Raw genomic sequence first — 22,644 nt, 5'->3', positions numbered from 1 at the left:
GTTTGCTGATTTATTTGTGTACTGTCATTCCTTTGTTATAAATCCAGTATATTCTGACTCAAACACAAAATACAAAAAGCAAAAAAAAAAAAAATTAAGTTGATACTTAGACAAAAAAGCAAATTCAGAAAGACAAAATATCTGAAACAAACAACTGGCAGAAAAATAACCCAAACGATTATATATTCCCGTTATAGCCCTAAGGGGAAAAATACATAAAAGTTTTTTTAAGCCTGATTAAGAGTTGTCAGAGTACAATTTGGGATCAAAATTACAGACCAAATAGTCAAGAGAAAAGTCTGATTCCCTTTGATCTTTGAAGAGGTCATCTCATTGTGCTCTAAGTCAGCCATTCAGAAATCTTCTGTCGCTATTTATTTGTGTGGAACATCTGGTTGCACAACAAATCTGAAATCCATTGTACAAAATAAAGAAACCTGTTTTTTAGAAGCAAAATAAATAAACAAAAACAGGAACTATTTTCCTTGCACTCTCGGTTTCTTCTAACAGGTTTCTATTTTCCCTTGTCCATAAATGCTGCTTAAATTCCTAATATCCAAGACTTTTTAATAGAAATGAATACTAAGCCCTTTCTGCTACTTAGTGATATACGGATAATACAGATTTAATTGTTCATCTACAAGACAGACAATTCAAAAATCTCTGTAAAACTATCCATTTCAACATATTGATAAAATTTTTTTATCTATATATTTAAAAAATTCTATAAGGTGGCATTTATTACAAATTAGAAAGCCTGAAAAATATCATATGTTTCATTTTAATTTTTAGAGTTAAATGCTACCATTTTAAAGGCCCTAATACATATTTCCATCTTTAAAAATCAAAGTATAAAAATATTAATAGCATTTCATTTTTAACACCAAAAAATAATGAATGTCAGAGCTGGTATAATATTTAAAAGACCTGATGTTTCCAGCTAAAATGATTGTCAGTACATTTTTCTCTTCCATCTTCCCCTCCTCCACATAAAATGATTCCATGCCAAATCCCTTTTGAAGTTTAAAATTAACTCCCATGCCTACTCTTCTATAATCCCCCGTCTTTTTAAAAATGTATAATATGCTTATATTTTTTGAGAAATCAGATGAAATAACAAATATCTTATGAAGAGTATGAGCTATGCTTTTTAAAAGAAAAATCACATACTCATTCTCAAAAAAGCTATTCTTCAAAGAAGTCTAATTCTGTAATTAATAAGAACAAGGTAACAATTTGCTTTAAGTGTCCATTAATAATGTCAAATCAATGTTAAATTATAAAGAATTTCCATGGAAATACACAAGACATTCACATTGATTCTAAATGAAATTGATTATGAGTAACTCTATTATACTGAATGGCAAATGAATTCTTAATAATGAGGCACTTGATGTGTTATCCAGAACAGGGGTTGACAAGAAAACTACTTAGCTTCACTTTCTAATATTTTTGTAGTAAATGACTGATCAAGCACATATATTTTTCAATTTGGAAGGAAAACTTTAAAGAGAAGTATGTTTTACCAAACCTTTTTAATATAGTCATGTTTCCTATACAGGCTTGTCTAAGGTTTTGCTCTTTCCTAAGCTCTCTTGCCCTTACCATCAGAAGTCCATAACAACAGATGCTACAATAATTAAAAACCTATCACTATAGACTCGTCCATCACATTACAGACTAGGAAAATGAAGTTGGTTTATGGGTGTCCTTGTCTCACTTTATCCACCTCTTTGTGGTTGACGTGTAGGCTTTAATGTGCATCCTTGCACCTCTTCTCCGGCAGGAAGCCTATCTCTGGGGATCACTTGCAGAAAATAGGACATTGAGTCCATAATTAAAGTAATCTCTTTCCAGGCAGATGCTGCAGTTGGCTGTTATCACATATTACAAAAGGCATCTTGAGGGTTATAAAATGTGCAGCAAATAGCTTTGTAGATGAGAAACAGCAATTTTTCATCTAATTTTGATCCATAGACATGTAAGTACTGTATTGCCACGTTTGGTTTTGAGCCAAATAACTATTATGGTGCCGAGATGAGCCAAGCAGTAACCAAAATTAAAGAATACTTTAGCTTTTATCCTCAAAGTGAGAAAAGCTCTTTTGTAACCATCTTTGCACTTAGCAAATAAGGATGCCATCCCTAATCTGAGCATTAACGCCTGCAGGCGGATTTAGAAGAAAGGCTTATGTGGCTTAGCTTTACAGCCATACTTTCAATGTATTTGCTTAAGTTAAAGCCAAGGTTGATTAAGGGGCCTACCATCTTAGCTCCTTTACAACTACAATGTACATTTTTAATTAGAAGCATTTTCACTGTTTATTTTTTGTATAATATTTCAGGACATTGTTCTTTGCAATGTATGTCAGCCCAGATAACTAATATGCTCGTACTAATCACAATCCCCTCTATAAATACTAACAGTAGAAACAAATGGTGGAGATGTAACTAAAGCATTTTTGTTTTCCAGCTTAGGACATGTCAGTACTGGTTACCAAACTCTGACCTCAAAATTGTGAGGTGCGAAAATGGACATAAAAATAATTAATTTTGTTTAATATTTATTTCTTATTTTATTTGAGAGAACTTCTGAATATACACTGAGTTGATTGTAAAGAGGTTATCTTAAAGTTCCAGAAAATAGGTAGTTTAAATGTTTTTATTTCCTCAAACTGTCTTGTTTTGTTTTTTAAAAATTATTTAACTGCAGTTTTTCATGGACTCGGGTCATTAAATTCTTAAAATGTTAATAATATTGATGTTTAAATTTCATGTTACTCAAAATAACATTTAAACACAGAGAAAATCCTATTTAACTTAATTAACAAAATAAATATTTATATTCCAGCATTTTTAAGACTTCAGAATTAATATTTAGAAGAGGGATTTATGTAATACTGTTTTAATTTTTAGAGAAAAACTGTAAATCTGAATTTTAAGTTATCAATAAAGTTTTGTTAAATCACTAATTGTTATGCACCTAAAATGTTCTGATATAAAACTAGCTGTCACTAGTATGTGCCTGGAGGTTTAAACAGCACAGTATAAATCCTAATTCTCTAACACAATTTTCTGGGACATTTGTGCATTTATTCATCTTTTCATTCATTTATTATGCCTGCATTCATTTATCCATTCAACAACTAATTTTAAAAACAATTTTTATCCAAATAATTTCAAAATATTAATCACACTCTAAATATTAGAAAATATGTACTCAGTAGTCTGCCACCTCAAAGGCAATTTTTAACTTTGCAAGTTTCAGCTTTCTCTTCGTGCATGTTATTTTATTCTCAGGTAATTACCCTAAATGACTCTAATATTATTAATTTGTTCTTAAAGATATTTTGTCTGATATCAATATAGTAGTACCAACTTTCTTTTGGCTAGCATTTGCCTGGTATGTCTTTTTCCAACTCTTTAATTTCAATGTTTTTGTGCCATTATGTTTAGGTTTGTCTCCTGGAAGCAACATATTGCTGGATTTTTTAAAAATTGCATTTGAAAATCAGAATCTTTTAACTGGTGAGTTTAATCTGTTTACATTTATTGTAATTGCTTGTCTATTGGGACTTGTTTATATTATATTACATTTTACATTTCTATGCTACTTTTAAGGAGCCTAGCGGCACAATGGGTAAGCACTCAGTTGCTAACCAAAAGGTCGGCAGTTCGAACCCACCAGTCACTCCACAGGAGAAAAGACTTTGCTCTCTGCTCCTGTAAAGATTACAGTCTAGAAAATCTTATGGGGCTGTCAACAGCACACAACAACAATACTACTTTTGTCTTTTTTTTCTTTCTTCTGATGGATTAAGTTTTATTTACTCTTTTCCTCAACCCTCCTGTATTTTGGAAGTTACACTTTTATTTCTGCTCTTTACATTTATATTTTCAACAATTATCCTTAACTAAGCCTAAAGTCTTCTTCCAGAACAGTGTTCTTTCAAAATAGATTTCTCTCCTCCTCTAACTTCCACACTGATGCTGTTTAGAATTTTAGTTACATTTTTCCTTTAAATTCTATCCCAAAGTAGTTATTTGTATATTTTTATACATAACATGAATGTTTCTTTAGAGTTTCTAACATGCTTACTCACTTCTTTGGTCACCATTAATTTCTGTATCACCGTATCATTTCTTGCACCCTACACTTTTCTTCTGGGTTTGTTTTCTTTTTACTGAGGCATATCCTTTAATAATTTGGTTTAAAATGGTCTATGTGTGATAAAACATCTCAAACCTTGTTTGAGAATGTATTTTGTTTTCACACTTAACTGACACTTTACCTTGGTATAGAATTCTAGGATGGCAATTATTTTCCTTCACCACTTTGAAGATACAGTTGCATAGTCTTCTGCCATCTCCTGATGCTGATGAGAAGACCTTGCCAGACTAACTTTTATTGGTAATCTGTCTTTTCTCTTTAATTGCCTTTGAGATTTTCTCTATTTTTGATATTCTGAAGTTTCACCACAATCTGTTTTAGTGTGAATTTATTTCATCTTGTGTAGACAGAAAAATGCACATCTTCCCTAGTTCTAGAAAGTTTCCCTACCATTATCTCTTCAAATATTCCTCTTTCTCACTCTTTCTATTCTCTCCTTCTGAAACTTCTATTAAATTTTAATTTCTTAACTTAGTGTTCTTCACCAGGTTAAAAATTTAAAATGAGATCCCTCATCCACTGAAGGTTTTTGTTTCTCATAAGTGACTCTACCAAAAGCTCCAGTAAGATGACAAGCTTCTTTACTATTTTCTCAGGCAGAGCTGGATTACTCCTTGAGGCTCCAGGCTTCAAGCAGTGGGCCCAATTCCAGCTCCCTCACTTTCCCATCTCCTGGTGTCTTTGAAGTGCTCACGACTACAGCTCCAGGCCCCACATAGGTTAAAACCACAGGCATAGGACCTAAATCCAAGTTTGAAATGCCTATGGGCAACCACAATGTCAGTTACCACTTCCTGCTCCAGCTTTGCTATCTCTCCTTTCTACTGGCATCTAGTGTTTTCACTTTCTTTCAAACCAAGCTTATATTTTTATAAATCTTTGCTGTGTTTTATCTAGAATTTCTATGTGATTTTTGTGGGAAGAGTTCCTGCTTATGCCAGCTCAATCCTTCATGATGCCAGAAGTCTTCTGCAGACATAATTTTAATGTGTTTGAAATTGTATCACAGAAACAACTTTGATTATGTTTTTAACATTTAATATTCCAAGCATTTCCCAACTTGATATACTGTCTTTATAATTACTACTATAAAAGTGGCATAGAGTGGTAGTATAGAATGGTGATTAATAGGACCAGTTTTATATTCAGGTAAACCTATCTCTGCGAGCTCTTTATGCTCTTCCTTCAGTAATAGGTGGTTCTGGGAAAAATAAAGGAACCTAACAGGTGAACTGGTACAGACATGCTCAGTATGGAAGTTGTTATTTTTACTATTGTCATCATCATCATAAAATGGTAACCAAATTCCATTGTCACTCATTTTCGCATTAATAATGATAAGCTTTCCAGACCAGCTGATTTTAAATATTGGGTACATAACAGTAAGTTTTCAAGAGGTAAGGACACATTTGAAAAGGTCCAGAACTTAAAACATTGTGTGTGTTGGGGATTGTCTGTGTAAGACGGAGGGTGGGGGAGACTGGGACCTGGGGCTGGGGGAAGGAGAGGAAAGGGCCTTAATTCAGGGCAGCCAATGAGCAGCACTAAGCACTGAGCACTGTAAGAGAGGGAAAACAGAGGCAATCCTCACCTATAGCATACTTGCCCTACCACTGCCCATAAAGTTAAAGACTGTAAAAACAGACCCTGGTGCCACACTTGGCAAACAAAATTAAAATGAACAGTTAGGCAAGCAACTTTCTATATAAAACTGTCCTAGGTGGCCAGGTGAGCAATTATGATGATTCAAGTTCATAGAAAAATTGCAACATCTTAGTTTTGTTTTTACTTCTATACATGTCCTTTGAAGTGCACGATTATGATCTATAAATAAGGTGCATTTGAGGAAAAGTTAATTTAGTAAATTCTTTAAACCAGCACTGTACAAACAGAACTTTCTGCAATGATAGAAATGTTCAATATCTGTGCTATGCATTACAATAATCACTAGCCATATGTGGCTACTGAGCACTTGAAATGTGGCTAGTGTAACTGCGGAACTGAATTTTCCATTTTATTGACTTTTAATTAATTTAAATTTAAATAGCCACATGTGGCTTTAGCTACTATATTGGAAAGTGCAGCTCTAACAAAGTTTAGGAAAAAAAGAAAAAAATAACATATTTTACACAAATAAAGCGCACCTTCTGCATTTGTTTGCCAGTCGTGCCCTCCCCCCGTGAGGCACCCTCAAGCGTCACCATGCCAGTCTTCTTTCGCATGCCGCTATTAAAAAAAAAAAAATCAGCATAGCATGCTTACAAAAATGCCTTGTTGGGGGAGGGGAGGGCGTGGATGGTAAACACAGAAGGCGCATGTTATTTGCATAAAAATATGGTATATATATGCTTGTGTGTATTAGAATACATATATATATAGCAGAATACATATATATAGCAGAATACACATATGTATATACATTTTGCGTGTTTTTGTATATATGTGTATGCCTGTGTGCATATATCTCCAAATAAGTCATAGATAACAAAATAATTTCTTTAAAAAAATTCTTGTCTGTAAGAAGCAATAAACTGTAATTATTTTTCATTTTATATTTGCAATAATGCCTTAATATTCAGAGAGATATCACTAAAAGCAAAGCTAAATAACATCCTGCTGATGCTACATATTATCCAAATGACAGGTACTGGCAAACCATGGAGTTGTTGCTGTCTTGAGAAAAACGTATTCACCTGTTTCCCAGACATCTTTGTCATTACTAATTTTTACTGTGTAGGCAGCGTGAAGAAAAAATAAATAACTTTCACACTTAGGGCTTCTAAAACTGGTTTCATCAATCCTAAGAGTAGAGAAATAAACTAAATCTCTGTGCATACCTCATTTAAGCAATTTTGTTTGATTTGTAGAGATGCAAATAATTGTAACACATAATGATTTTACATTTACTGACTTTGGTTTTTTTGCTTTCACAAATGTTCCATGTGGTTTCAAGTTAGAAGCGCCAACTGCAGTGGTCATCCTGTCTAAAACCACAAAGCCCTGTTATAAGGAGCATCTTATGGATACCAAGCCTCAGCTGTTTACTTGAGTGTCCTTCAAAATGTCTCACACCACTACACGAAGGGAAGCAAAGAAGGGAAGGGGTGGTTGTGTCATAGGCTGTTTTTTGTTTTCTTGCTTGTTTGTTTTTGCCTTTTTGATTGTTTGTTTTCTTCTAGACTTAACCTTAGGAAAAACTAATACTTATGTCTTAAAAACAAAGAGATGTTTTTTAAAAAGAACAAATATGCTATCACAACTATTTGTTGTGTGATATTTCCTTTGCGGCATGTCAATCTTTGGAACCTAACTAAAAAATTTCATTACTGAAATAGGAAAATTTCTCACTGTAAAGTAATTCTACTTCTCTGAAGGTCTTATGATTTTAATGCAAAAAAAGTATTGTAGTGAGAATCCAGTAGATGTGACTTTTCGAAGAAAGAAGAAAAAAGGAAGGGAGAACAGGAGAGAAAGAAAAATGAAGTTTTGTCTTTGGAATATCTGTTGAATAAAAAATATGTTGTATAGTTAATATAACAAAAATAATTTCTCCAAATCTTCCTAGAGATTTAGGAACATATCTTATCTCAAAAATTTACCACATACTCTAAAATTAAAAAATAAATCCACAGGAAGTATTCTTACCTCATTTGTCAAATGTTGATAAATAAAAACACACATTAGTCCCTGAACTTAAACTATCTCCTTGTCCAAGCCTAACTGGCTATTTAACCGTGATGAAAAACAGGCACCTACAGAAAGTGGGAACTATTGGCTAGGTTCCTAGCCCTTCACCTTTAAGGACAGAGAATATTTTTCTTCCTGTCTTTTAAAGGTATGTTTTTGAGGAGCACTGAAGTTGTCCCAAGTTGGGAAATGTCTATTAAAAACAACAACAACAAAACCTAGACCAACAGAAAAAAATAACAGATTTGTGGCTTATGAACCAAAATCAAACCCGTTGCCGTCAAGTTGATTCCAACTCATAGCGACCCTATAGTGTGGCTTATGAGACAGATGAAATTCCTCCTTTGGAAAATAGTGTATCTGGTTTTATTTAACAGCGTGGAAATGACCATTTTTGTCCCACATGAGAAGTAAGTTATTTTCATCATAAAATATATATAATCTACAAAGCATAATAAGGTTTGTGTATGTCAACTGTTGACATCCTTATCTATAGTTATGAATGCACACCATATAAACACACCCACGGGAGAGTCCCGTATCTTATTTCAATGTTTAAGTAACAAGGCAAATACATCTATGATGTTTCCTTGTGATTGATGGAAATAAATGGGCAACCACATTATCTTTCCCATGGAATCCTCTAGACAGAATGGAATGACTCTCATCAAAAATTAAAGCATTTGAGATACACTCAAGGCAGCACTTCAAATCTCTGCATCTGTATTATTTCAAGCCTGTCAGGTATTCAGAAACTGCTAGTGTCTTCAATTTTTGAAATGAATTTCCTGTCTTCTTGCTTAGTGTACTTTTAAAAAATGATCCCTCTAGGAACATTTCCTTTAAAATATCAAATGTTCAAATATGGTCTACCTCTGGTTCTCTTTGCTGACCTGAGCTCATTCTTCGTTGCTGCTCAGTATCTAAATAGAATACTGCTTGGCTCATCCTGTTCTTAATTTTGAGGGAAGTTACTTAAGGTTAAGTCATCACTAATTTAAGTACAAATCTTCTCTTTCTTTATGTTCCATTTTTATTCTAATATTTTGCCCATATCTTTGTTCAAGCAGTTAAACCTAAATCTAATGGCAATGAATTTGGCCTTTTATTCACATGTTCCCTAGACAGAGTCCCCTTTGACAAGGGACAGGATAAAATCAGCATCCAAAGAATGAACCTATATCATACATATCAAGATTGAAGCATATTTAGTGCATTAGTCAATGTGTTTCTTCATATTTCAAAAATTTAAAGTGACAACTTTCACCATTTATTGAATTAGATATTAGTATATGGTGCAGCGGTTAAGAGCTTGGCTGCTAACCAAAAGGTCAGCAGTTCCAATCCACCTGCTGCTCCTTGGAAACCCTATGGGGCAGTTTTACCCTGTCCTATAGGGTTGCTATGAGTTGGAATCAACTTGATGGCAATGGGTTTGGTTTCTGGTTTAGTATATCCTATATAGAGATATGTTTCAAAATGAAGATAAAAAAATATACGTTGGCCATTTTAAAAAGTTAGAGGCATTCTGATACTACACTGCAAACTCTGTTTAATTTTCATTGTCTCAACACAGTGAGTATTTTGCCATAATACACAAAGCAGTCATTTTAGAGGCAGCTATACTGAACTGGCAAAAATCACTTGCCTGAAATCAGACTGCCTTCTTCTGAATCCAGGCTGTCACTTTGTTGTTGTTGTTAGCTGCTGTTGAGTCGATCCTGACTCATGGCGACCCCATGAGTTGCAGATTAGAACTGCTCCAAGCGTTTTCAAGGCAGTGACGTTTTGGAAGCAGATAGCCAGGCCTGTTTTCTGAGGTGCTCTGGTGAGTTCAAACCACCAACCTTTCAGTTAGTATTCAAGTACTTAACTATTTGTGCCACTTTACTAGAAGAGTTACATTAGGCAAGTTGTTTAACCTCTCTGTACTCCAATTTCCTCATCTGTAAACTAGAGATAATAACAGTACCTACCTCAAAATGGTTGTAAGGATTAAATATATTAAAAGAAGCAAACCACTTAGAACAATGCCGGGCATATTGTAAATTTTCAAAAATAGCAATGTTGTAGCTGTTACTTTCAACATCCTTTGCCTGGTAGTTTCTAGCTAAGTTTAGGGTTAGATGGTTTGGGGAATTCTTTCCTTTCTCCCTCCCTCCCTTCTTTCCTTCTTTCCCTCCTTCCCTCCCCCTTTCTTTCCCCCTTTTCTTTCTCTCTTTCTTGCCTTGGATTTTTTTTTTTTTTAAATCCAAGAAGTTTGGATGATTAAATGTCTCTCTCAATTTGAGGTTTACCAGTTACTAAATACTGTAATCAAATATAAACACATACTATAACGTCATAGGAGCTGGATGCTAAGCAGATCTGTGAGTGAAAGTATCATTTCAAATGTAAATTTTATCAAAAGGTAACATAAAAGTAAGGATAAAATAATTCTAGTTACTCATTCATTTTATACATCTGTACCAGTAGAGCCAGCAAATTTATCCTTAGGTCGTTCTCTCCTCTCTGTCTCTCACTTGCTTATTTTTAAGGACAAAGGCGGTAAGCAGATAGCCCAAATGACTACGTGGCTAAGTGGTTCACGAGCAAAGCGTGGTTTATTTAGACAGTGTGCCACTTATTCTACACTGGGAAGGGCACACACAGCACATTACATAATTGTCTTGGATTTCAGCTCAAATGTTCCATAATGCTTACTATGGGATTTTTAAAAGGATTTTAAATAGGTAACTAGGTTTTAAATCACAGAGTTCACATCATAAATATTGGCTGTGCTAAAATGATATTACAGGATTGGAGGCAGCGTCAATTCAAAAGCCAGCTCTAGATAGAAAGAAATGTGAATTACTTTCAGGAATATAGACAATTCACTAGAATTTACAGAGTTCCTTAATATTAGAGTAAAGTGGCCACTAGAATCAGTATAATGCCATAATTTTTGAGAATAAAGAAATATATAACAGTAACTTAGTCACGTAAAAATTGGTAATTTCAAAAAACTTTAAATTTTGTTTTAAAGGTATGTTATAACTTATTAATACCAGTTATGATAATGTGTTGGCTTCTCCAATACAATATTAGTGAATTAATAAATACCTATTATAATAATTCCTGGCAAACTAGAAAGAGAAGCATGCTTCCTTAATATGAAAAAGAATATTTACTAAAGCCCTACAGTAAACATCCCATTTAATGGGATGTTATTAGAAGCATTCTCTTTAAAGTCAAGAATAAGAAAAGGATGCTCACATTACGGCTTCTGTCAACACTGTACTGGAAAGCCTAGCCAGTGCAATAAGATAAGAAAAAAAAAAAAAAAAGGAAATAAATATTATACGGTTTTTAAAGAAAAAAAAATTAGTTGAAGATAACATCATTTTCTGTGCAGAAAATACAAAAGAATCTATACATAAGAGGCTAGAACTAATACAAGACTGATTCAGCAAGGTTCCTATACATCAGCAAAAGTCAATTAAAATGTAATTTTAAAATATTCCATTTATAAGCAGTAAAAAGTACATGTACCTAGGAATAATTCCAACAAAAAAAATTTTAAGACCTTTATGGAGAAATTTTAAAAATCAATGAAGGATATAGAAGAAGCCCTAAAGAAAAGGAAAGACATATCACATTTATGAGTAGGAAGGTACAATATTCTGAAAATAAAGTTTCCCCAGATTTAGTCTATGAATTCAGCACAATCCTTATCAAATTCCCAGCAGGGACTTTGAAGGAACTCAATGAGCTGATAATAAAAACTATAGGAAGAGTAAACTGCTAAGAAAAATCAAGGTAATTTTGAAGACTAATATGGAAGAGAATTATTTTTAAAATATAGTAATTTTAAAAGTGCTATTTTGTTGCAGAGATAGACAAATACGTTAATGGAATAGGGCAGAATCTTCAAATATTCCTTTGCACATAGTGAAACTTGGTAGGCACAGCATCACAAACCAGTGGGGAAAGGATGTACTTTTCAATAAGTGGTGCTAGACAAACTAGCTATCCACTTGAAAAAAGAAAAAAAAAAAAAAATCAGATTCCTCCCTTAAACCATACTGCCCCCTAAAAAAAATCAAGTTGATTTAAAAGCTTCACATTAAAAGTAAAACATTAAAACTTCTTTAAAAAATGAAAGAAAGTGTGTTTATTATCTCATAGTAGGGAAATTCTTAAGATACACACACACACAAACATAATAGCAAACTGACAAATTTAACTTCACTGAAATTTAAAACTCATTTTTAAAAAGGCCAAAGTAGAATGTCTTCTAAAGTATCAAAAATTACTCCTGAAGTCTTATAACTTTATTCAAAATATTTTATAGCTTTTAAACAGTTTCTATCACTCAGTCATGTTACAGTCTTTGATGGAAAGAAAATAAGCAAACGCCAAAAATATTTAATTTTCTGTGTAAAAGAAGCATCATAAAAATGTGAAATAGCAAGTCACAGACTGTGAAAATATTTGCAACGCATATAACTGACAAAGCATTAGTAATCAGGATATATAAAGATCACCTACAAATGAATAAGACAAAAGAAAATAGTAGAAAATGTTCAGTGGAGACATATAGGCAATTCACCAAAGATTAATTGTTTACCAAAAATTTGTTCACCAGCAAAACGGTAAATGATAAATGGTAGCTATTGGTTTTTTTCAAAACCAAGATACCATCAACTGTAAGACAGTAAAGAAAAAATTTTTAAATGCTGCCAATTATAATTTTAAGACGTCACCAAATGTAAGGCACAACCCTACTTCAGAAGTCCCAAAAAGTGAAAAAATCTGTATCTTAGAACCAATGAGATATGTATCATTATTAGCTGTTTAGAAATGTTTATTAAAGGCATGCTATTATCTCTAGTTCAATGTTAGGAACTATTAGGGATATAAAGATATTACTCATAGTCCCTGACCTTGGAGGGATTTAAAATCCAGTTGTAAAGAGAAAACAAGCATATGAAAAATTAAATAATGATATGATTTAACTAATGGCATGAAAGAGAACACGCAGAATATATCACGAAAGCATATAAGCATGGCTAATGTTTAATTTCTAAGAAGTAACTCTTCCTACCTTAAAAAAAAAAAACTTTAATTTTTGCATTTAATCAAAAAAGTGAGAATCATGGAGTATTTGCCTTCAAATGCCATAAGCTTTTGTGGCTTTTTATTTTTGTTTAATATTTAAAATTAATGTTGAACATCAGAAATCCCCTTCAAGAATTGCTAGATTCTTACTAATTACAGATAATGTCATATGTATCTCTACCTCAACACACAATATATACGAGTAAGGAAGAGAGGTAACAAAGTGCAAGACTTTAGTTCAGAACATTTCAAGTAAATGGCTTCAGTGGTTCACATTCTATTTTCACTTTTCCTGTATTCTCTCACAAACTGATTAGTAGACGTGATTGACAAAAAAAAAAAAAAATTTCCTACAAAGGAGGAAGCTACTCTATGTAGCATTCACCATTGTCATGGTTTACAATAAACAGAAACTTCAACATCTAGCAAGAATATTAAAAAGTGAAAACTGCATCATCAAAATTTTATTGGGAAATATGGGTGAGGGCATGTAAACTTCTTTGCAGTCAGTAAAAACTAAACTTTATTTTTACGACCACTGCTAAGAACACACTGCTTGGGGTTAAGACTTAAAATAGCTAAGTTACTTCTCAGAAGAAAATAGAGTTCCATATCCCAGGAACAGTGAGACTATAAGCCATAAGATGCAATTTTTAACAGACTCAGTTAAAAAGTATATTTATTTGGAAGTACACAGTCCTTATTACTCTGACAGATTTACTTTGTGTTCTACCTTTCAAAAAAGAAATCTGTGTTTTAAATTAAGTAGTTATGCATGGCTAGAATTTAAATTCTTCTTCCAAGTGCCAAAGTGAATAAGAGAAAGCATGACCACTGTGCTCCTCTAAATAATCATCTAAATGAAACCAAATGGTAAACATTTACCCTAGACCAAATATGAGAAGGTAAGGGGGAACAGGGAAGCTAGATTAGTGGAAACAGAACAACCAGAATAGAAATAATGAGAATGTTGACACATTGTGAAAAATGTAACCAATGTCAATGAACAATATGTACAGAAATTGTTAATAAGAACCTAATATGCCGTGTAAACTTTCACCAAAAACACAATAAAATATTTAAAAACAAGAGTCAGAGATCAGTACTAAAGAGAAAGTTATTACACTAGGTATCAAATAATTCGAGGGATTTTTCTTATTCCTATGTAGGAATACTCTACCAACTGTAGGAGAGTCAAAAAGAAATAAGAATTGGTCCCCTTGCATAAAAGGCAAGAGATTAACTCAAATATCTGTACAGTAAAATATAAGCAGTACTATAATAAAGTTACAAGCAAAATGCGGGGATATACACCACTTCTGCTGTTGATATATTAGTAAGCTTTATACAAGAGTTGGCATTTAAGCAGGTCTTGAAGAATGGGTAGGATTTCAACAAGTGGAGTTGAAAGAAAAAAAGAAAAAAACATTGTAGGCCAACGGAAAAGCATAAAGAAAGAAAGCCAAGGCAAGGACGAGAAGGCAGGAGGGGACAGGAAAGCTGATAATGGGGACCCAAGGTCAAGAAGGGGAGAGTGTTGCTGTGTCGTGGGGTTGGCAACCAATGTCAATATGTGTATTAATCATTTAATGAGAAACTAGTTTGCTCTGTAAACTTTCATCTAAAGTACAATAATATATATATATTTATATATATATATAAAAGAAAGCAAGCCATGGAATGCTTAGGGAATTGTGGGAAGTCCCGTCAATGTGTGCAAATTAGGATGCCGCTAATGGGGGAGCTAGAGGGAAGATGATAAACAACAAGATCGGCAAGTGTCTTCAAACCCATGCTGAAGGGCTGGCGTTCGGAAGAGAATTTCAGGCTATCCAAGTTTGAGTGATCAAGGCTGTGCCTTAGGAAGATTAACTGGACAAAATATGAAGAATGAACTGGAGGACAAAGAGGTGGGAGGTGAGACCAGTTAGGAAGATATTGCAATTACCTCAAAAAGAGGTACTGGAAAGGAAGCGTTCAGATGTGAAAGACCTTGTGAGGGAGGAAATGATGGACTTAAATGCCAATCACATGCGTGGGGTGAATCTGATGTATGCAACCTGGATAACCCAGGGGACAGGCATAAAGAATATATAATCAGTAATACAGGAGCAATTGGAACTCTGACACTGAACTGTATGTTACTAAGGGGAAAGGAAAGGAAGTATTAAATTCTGGAGTACACAGATTTCATTGTTTGGGCAGGAAGTTAGAATAAAAAACCATTCAAGATGTTTTCTAGCTCTATTTTGCTTGAACTTCCCATAGAATAGCTGTTTCTAAACTGCTTTTGACCTTATACCATTGGCTTACTTACCTATTCAACAAATATTTAATGAGTACTTACTATATGCCAGAGTCCCTGGGTGGTGCAAAAGGTTAATGTGCTCAGCTGCTAACCGAGAGGTTGGAGGTTTGAGTCTACCCAGAGGTACCTCAGAAGAAAGGCTTGGTGATCCGCTTCCGAAAAACCAGCCATTAAAGCAGTTCTACTCTGACACACATAGGGTTTATGTGAGCCTCAGAATCAATTCAATGGCAACTGGGTGGTTACTATATGCCAGGCACTGTACTATACAATTGGCACATATCAGTGAACCAAACAGAAAAAAAATCCTTGCCTTCATGGATCTTACATTTTAGTGAAAAGAGACAAACAATAAATGATATGCATAGCAAATCAGTCAAGTATATGGTGTGTCAGAAGTAAAAAATAAAAAAATGCTATGAGAGAAAAGCAGTAGACTAAGAAAGATGAGCGTAGTGACAGTGGGGGAGGGGCGGCGGTAGTCTAGATTGCGAGATGCCACAAGTCATAGACTTTGAACCATAGTGCAGTTTGATCTAAGGATGCCATTGAGAACAGTCTCACGACATTTTTCAGTGTCCTCTGAGTGAAAGCACATGAGAGAGCAGTTAGGTTTCTATACAACTCCTGACTTTCGGATGCCATGAATCGCCTAACCGATCACATTTCCCCCTTGGCACTAATGGTCTGAAAGCTCAAAGCCAAATGTGTGGCCCTCCTCCAAAAAGTACATGGGTCTTCAAGGCATTTCTGTGTACCTGCTTCTATCTTATTTTCTAAACATTTATTTTCCTACTGCCCTGATCTCTCCTCTTACTTTTATCTTTTTGCATCATTTTTACAAGCTAAAATCCAATTTAGAACTCTCGAAGTATAAATAAATAAGAAAAAATAAACTGTTAATTTTTTTTACAGTTTGATATCTTTTTTGACACCAAAACGAATTGCTTTAAATTAAGGTCAAACCTGCTAAAATAATACATTTAAATAGTTACCTTATGTGTAATCCTTGAGAGGTTAAGTATTTGCTTTCAGTACTTGTCACAGGGACTTTGGGTACTTACATAAAATTCACACAGCCTGTGCCAGCGGGTGGAGCGATCCAGACGAAGCTGAGGTTTGTTGTGGGCAGGTGACTCACATGAGAGGCCACCACACTGCACATAAACTGGTTACCGAACTGGTGGTCAGACATGATGCCTGAGGGACAGAAAGGAAGGGAAGTTGTTATAAAGACCATAGAACAAAATCTTCCTTCTCATGGCATCACAATATTTTCTGGATGTTTTTCTAAGTTAAGATTCATTATGCTATTTGGCTTTCCCATAAGTTATGTAATTTTCCACTCTCTATTGCTAGAAGGAAAGTCATAATTTAAAACATTGTTAAGGAGTGATCCATTAAATTCATTGCTATAGTATTTGCTTTCTTGATTTTGTTGATGCCTACCACCAAAGACCACCAGGAACATACCTGCAATCGAACAAGGTTGGGTTTATTGGAACCATTTGCAACAAGGAAGACCAAACACCATGGGGAACTGGGAGGCATCACAGTAAGAGAAGGACAGGAGGGGCTTGTTAAAATTCTTGGGCTTGTGTTAGGTTATCTTGGGGGAGTCAGGCGATCAGGTTTGCCCACGAATTTCCTGGTTTTAGTACTGAACGTTCCGAGTCCTGGGAACTCCCTCAGTGCTGTTGTGAGGGCTCAGGTAAGGGTGGTTCTGCTTCTAGATTGGGTGTTGTTGGCAAATGAGGACAATTCTATGTCTAGGTATCCTTTTTTGTTGTTATTGTTGCTGTTTTTAGGTGCTGTTGAGTTGGCTCCAACTCATAGCAACCCTATGTACAACAGAAACACTGCCTGGTCCTCGGCCATCCTCAAAATCATTGCTAGATTGAGCCCATTGTTGCTGCCACTGTATAAATCCATCTCCTTGAGGGTCTCCCTCTTTTTCACTGACCCTCTACTTTACCAAGCATGATGTCCTTCTCCAGGGACTGGTCCCTCCTGATAACACGTCCAAAGTACGTGAGACTAAGTCTCACCATCCTCATTTCTAAGGAACACTCTGACTGTACTTCTTCCAAGACAGATTTGTTCATTCTTCTGGCAGTCCATGGTATATTCAGTATTCTTCACCAGCACCATAATTCAAAGGCATCAATTCTTCAGTTTTATTCACTGTCCAGCTTTCACATGCATATGAGGTGACTGAAAATACCATGGCTTGAATCAGGCACACCTTAGTCCTCAAAGTGACATCTTTGCTTTTTAACACTATAAAGAAGTCTTTTGCAGATTTGCCCAGTGCAATACGTCTTTTGATTTCTTGACTGCTGCCTCCATGGGTATTGACTGTGGATCCAAGAAAAATGAAATCCTTGACAACTTCAATCTTTCTCCATTTATCAAGATGTTGCATATTGGTCCAGTTTTGAGGATTTTTGTTTCCTTTATGTTGAGGTGTAATCCATACTGAAGGCTGTGGTCTTTGATCTTCGTCAGTAAATGCTTCAAGTCCTCTTCACTTTCAGCAAGCAAGGTTGTGTCATCTGCATATCGCAGTTTGTTAATGAGTCTTCTTCCAATCCTGATGCCGCATTCTTCTTCATATAGTCCAGCTTCTCAGATTATATGCTCAGTATACAGGTTGAGGTAAAAAAAAAAAAACCAAACCCATCGCTGTCAAGTCGATTCTGACTCATAGTGACCCTACAAGACAGAGGCGAACTGCCCCATAGGGTTTCCAAGGAGCGCCTGGTGGATTCGAACTGTCGACCTTTTGGTTAGCAGCCGTAGCTCTTAACCTGTACACCACCAGGGTTTCCACAGGTATGGTGAAATGATACAACCCTGATGCACACCTTTCCTGATTTTAAATCACACAGCATCCCCTTGTTCTGTTCGAACAACTGCCTCTTGGTCTATGTACAGGTTCCTCAAGAGCACAATTAAGTGTTCTGGCATTCCCATTCTTCACAATGATATTCACAGTTTCTTATGATCCACACAGTCAAAATTTTATTTTCTGCATTTTATTTATTTTGTTTTCATTGTTGAGAATATACACAGCAAAACATACAGCAATTCAACAGTTTCTACATGTACAATTTAGTGACACTGATTACATTCTTTGAGTTGTGCAACTATTCTCACCCTTCTTTTCTGAGTTGTTCCTCCCTCATTAGCATAACTCACTGTTCCCTAAAGCTCCTATCTAATCTTTCAAGTTGTTGTCAATTTGATCCCATGCAGATAGTTCTTAAGAGGGTATAATGCTCCAGGCAGTATATCTGGGTATCTTAATTATTTTTTCCTAGGAGCAATGAGGAACAGAAATTGGAAAAGCAGCAGCAGTCCTTCAAGTCAGCCTGAAGAGGGGAATACTGGTTGTTTTCGTGGTTTGCATCATGGTCTTGTTTTTTTGTCTGTGTTCAGACATGATGACAGCATGGTCTTGTTTTTGTCTCCTATCATCACAGTCACAGAGTAGCCCTGTCTGATGTTGATGTTTTGTGAAATTCTTTATGTTCAACATGAGAGCACCGTGGCCTAGCTGTGAGTGTCAGGCCAGCTCCCAGATAAACTACCAGGAGAGGCTTTTTTTCTTGTTGTTAAATCAGGTAATTCCCTTAGGTTTACCTCAAACATAAAATACTAATAAAAATATTGTCAGTGGTGGGCATTTAAATAAAAAATTATCTCATTTACTGGCTTTGTGGTCTTGGACAAATGACTTACTCTCTTTGAGATTCAGTTTCTTTGTCTATAAAATGGAAATACTATGTTACCTACATCTTAAAGTTGCTGAGAGAATTAAATGACCCAATACATTTGACAGCACCTGGTATAGTATCTAGGAGCAATGGGTTCTCAATAAATATCAATTCTCTTCCTGCCTATCAGGAAAATATGATTCTATTCAATCTATTTCTTTCTAAAAATCCTTAATGACCCCCCACCATCTACAGCTGCACTGTCCAATATAGTAGCCACTGGCCAATGTAATTATTTAAAATTAGATATAAATTAAAATTTAAGTTCTTCAGTTGACTTAGCCACATTTCAAGTGCTCGGTAGCCACATGTAACTCCTGGCTGCCATATTGGCCAACACAGAATAGAACATTCCCATCATTGCAGAATGCTCTGTTAGGCAGCACTGATTCACAGAATAAAATTAAGGCTGTTTGAATCTGTTTCCCATCTCTCTGTCCGGTCTCAGCGTCAGCATTTTCTGCTCGCATATCCTGCCCATCCCCTTGCAATTTACATACCCAAAATACCAAATGTATTTTCCTTCTCCACCTTTGCACAAGCTATACCCTCTAGGGTGAAAGCTCTCTCTTCCTAACTGACCTCAGCCATTTGGCAAATCCTCCCTCAAGGTTCAGCTCATTTTCTGCTTTGTAGAGCTTCTCCTACTACCTCCAAGCAAACCCAGGCAGTTCCCCTTGTAGGTCCCCACTGACCCTTTTACATAACTTCAGTACCGCTCTTATCCCAAGGTGTATGTAATGTTCTTTTTACTTATGTTTCTCTACTCTACATTTTAAGTTCCTTAAAAGCAAAAATTGAGTCTCTTAATTTATATTTCTCTAGCACCTGCATAGTATAGTCAAATCTATTGCTCATTTTTCTTAATATTTTTGGCTTTTTGTCTCAGTTTTAAACATGCCTTCTCAATCTCCAAGTTTTTAAAAATATTCTCCTATATTTTCTTTTTACTATTTAATTTTTTACATTTACATCTTTAATGTATCTGAATTTTTTTTGACATGTGGTACTAGGTAAGGATTTAACTTTAATCTTTTTTTTCCTAAATGGTTATTGGTTAATGGTTACAGGTTTCACCTGGAATGTCATGATGGGCTCATCATAGGTTTCTCTGCCCCCTCCCCCCACTGAATCAAAATGATCTTTCTAAAAAGCATATATGATTATGTAAATCCCCTGCTAAAATCCCTTCAATGGCTTCCCATCAGATTCCAGAGAAATATTAACTCCTACTCATTCTTCACCTCTGCTGGGTTAACTCCTACATGCTCTTCAAGGCATAGCTCAATGTAGCCTCTGTCTGAAACCATTGAAGTGAGTTATTTACTGTGCTGAATATAATGATACAAAGATAAATAAGACATGGCCCCAGCCCTTAAAGAACTCCCTCCCCACTCACTGCCCCTGTCCCCACGTCTGGATAGGTATACTTCCTATATGTTATCATAGCAGGTCATAACATTCCTCCATCACAGCACTTGACCATCTCCCCAGTGAGCCCATGGGAGTAGGTCTTTAATTTTTGTATCTTAAGCACTTAGCTCAGTGCCTGGCACACTTGTATTTATTCCAACAATAATAAAGGTATTCTGAATAAATACAAGAATAACTTAATTATAAAAGCAAAATAGAAAGTGTAATACACAGGTTAATTTAACTAGTGATATAGAATCTTCCAGAACAGAAAGTTGTCTAAAACAAGTCTTATTGGTCAAAGAAATAGAAAACAACTCTATGTTTTGACATAGCCTAATGAGGCTTTTTCTCATTCAAGTTTTTATTTTTTAAGCTGCATCTTGAGACAAAAGTCATCAAGCCAGAAAAACCACAAAATTAGGGAGGATAAGAGATTCCCAGGGAAAACACACAGTGCTGAAGGAGACTCAACAGCCGTGACTCAAGAACTGCCACTCCCTCCGGTCAAGCATAAAGCAGGGATCCAGTGTGGAAAATGACACATATGCAGGAGTCACCCTGGCCAAAATGGAAAACAACAGTTCCAGCCACACTCTGTGGGAAGGGAAATGAATCCAACAGAAAGGGCTTCAGAGCCTTGGTAACGGGATTCATGCTCGAATATCTCCCATTCCTCAAATCACTTCTTAGAAAGTGAGTCAATGTCTCAGCTGCATATTATTTGGTAGTTACATCGTCATAACTACCTCATGTCCTACTCTGGGCATGCCTTAGAACATCATTCTTGCAAGCCAACAGGCTACCCCAGTAGTTCTCCAATTTGGCTGCACAGAGGCATCACCTGAAGAGATTTTAAAACATACTGGCTCCCAGGGATTCTGAGTTAATTGCTCTGGGGTATTAAAATTTTTAAAAGCTTGCCGGGGAATTCTAATGTGTAGCCAAAAAACTGCATTAAAAATGTGTCTTAGTAGAACATCCAGAACTCAGTGTTTACAGTAATACTACTCAGATCACTGTGGTGCCAATATAAAGTTTAAAAGCATCAGGCAGTGTGTCACATAATGACCCAGGGAGTAATGCAAAACAGTCTATCCTCTTACTGACCACTCCTAAAACCATCCCAAACATATAGTCCAAGGACCTTTTTGTCTTTTCAAGTCCTATGAGTATGAGTGGTCTTTGCTTTTTTAATCCAAAGAACTGAAAAATTATACTGCTACCACACTTTGTCCCACATGTCTGTCAGTTTTTCATATTATGGCATCTTGTGTGTTGCTGTGATGCTGGAAGCTATGCCACTGGTATTTCAAATACCAGCAGAGTAATCCATGATGGACATGTTTCAGCAGAGCTTCCAGACTAAGACAAACTTGGAAGAAGGACGTGGTGCTCTACTTCTGAAAAAACTGGCCAGTGAAAACCCTATGAATAGCAGTGGAATATTGTCTGATATAGTGCTGGAAGCTAAGCCACTCAGGTTGAAAGGCACTCAAAATACAATTGGGAAGAGCTGCCTCCTCTAAGTAGAGTTGACCTTAATGACATGGATGGAGTCAAGCTTTTGGGACCTTCATTTGCTTGTGACATGACTCAAAATGAGAAGAAACAGCTGCAAACAACTATGAATAATCAGAACATGGAACGTACGAAGTATAACTCTAGGAAAATTGGAAGTCATCAAAAATGAAATAGAATGCTTAAAGATCAATATCCTAGGCATTAGAGAGCTGAAATGGACTGGTATTGGCCATTTTGAATCAGACAATCATATGGTATACTCTACCGGGAATGACAAATTGAAGCACCATGGCGTTGCATTCATCATCAAAAAGAACATTTTGAGATCTATTTTGAAGTACAGCGCTGTCAGTGATAGGATAATATCCGTATGCCTACAAGGAAGAGCAGTTAATATGACTACTATTCAAATATACGCACCAACCACTAAGGCCAAAGAAGATTTTTACCAACTTCTACAGTCTGAAACTGATCAAACATGTAATCAAGACGTATTGATAATTATTGGTGATTGGAATGCAAAAGTTGGAAACAAAGAAGGATCAGTAGTTGGAAAATATGGTCTTGGTGATAGAAATGATACCAGAGGTCACACAACAGAATTCTGCAAGACCAGCAATTTCACTGCAAATACCTTTATGAATAAAACAAACGGCAACTATA

General features: G+C 35.5%; 1 protein-coding gene across 1 annotated transcript in view; it reads right to left on the bottom strand.

The window, feature by feature from the left end:
- The window catches only part of RELN (reelin), a 551,032-nt gene that overhangs the window by 390,943 nt on the left and 137,445 nt on the right, over positions 1–22,644 (bottom strand). Inside the window, exon 5 of the mRNA XM_004390724.1 lies at positions 16,330–16,465. Within this exon, the coding sequence (XP_004390781.1) occupies positions 16,330–16,465 (136 nt within the window). The remainder of the gene's footprint in view (positions 1–16,329; positions 16,466–22,644) is intronic.

This window comes from Trichechus manatus, unplaced genomic scaffold (genome assembly GCF_000243295.1).
Source record: "Trichechus manatus latirostris isolate Lorelei unplaced genomic scaffold, TriManLat1.0 scaffold00326, whole genome shotgun sequence".
NCBI lineage: Eukaryota > Metazoa > Chordata > Mammalia > Sirenia > Trichechidae > Trichechus > Trichechus manatus.
Note: the sequence above shows the minus strand (reverse complement) of the source record. Positions and strands in the feature narration are given on the sequence as shown.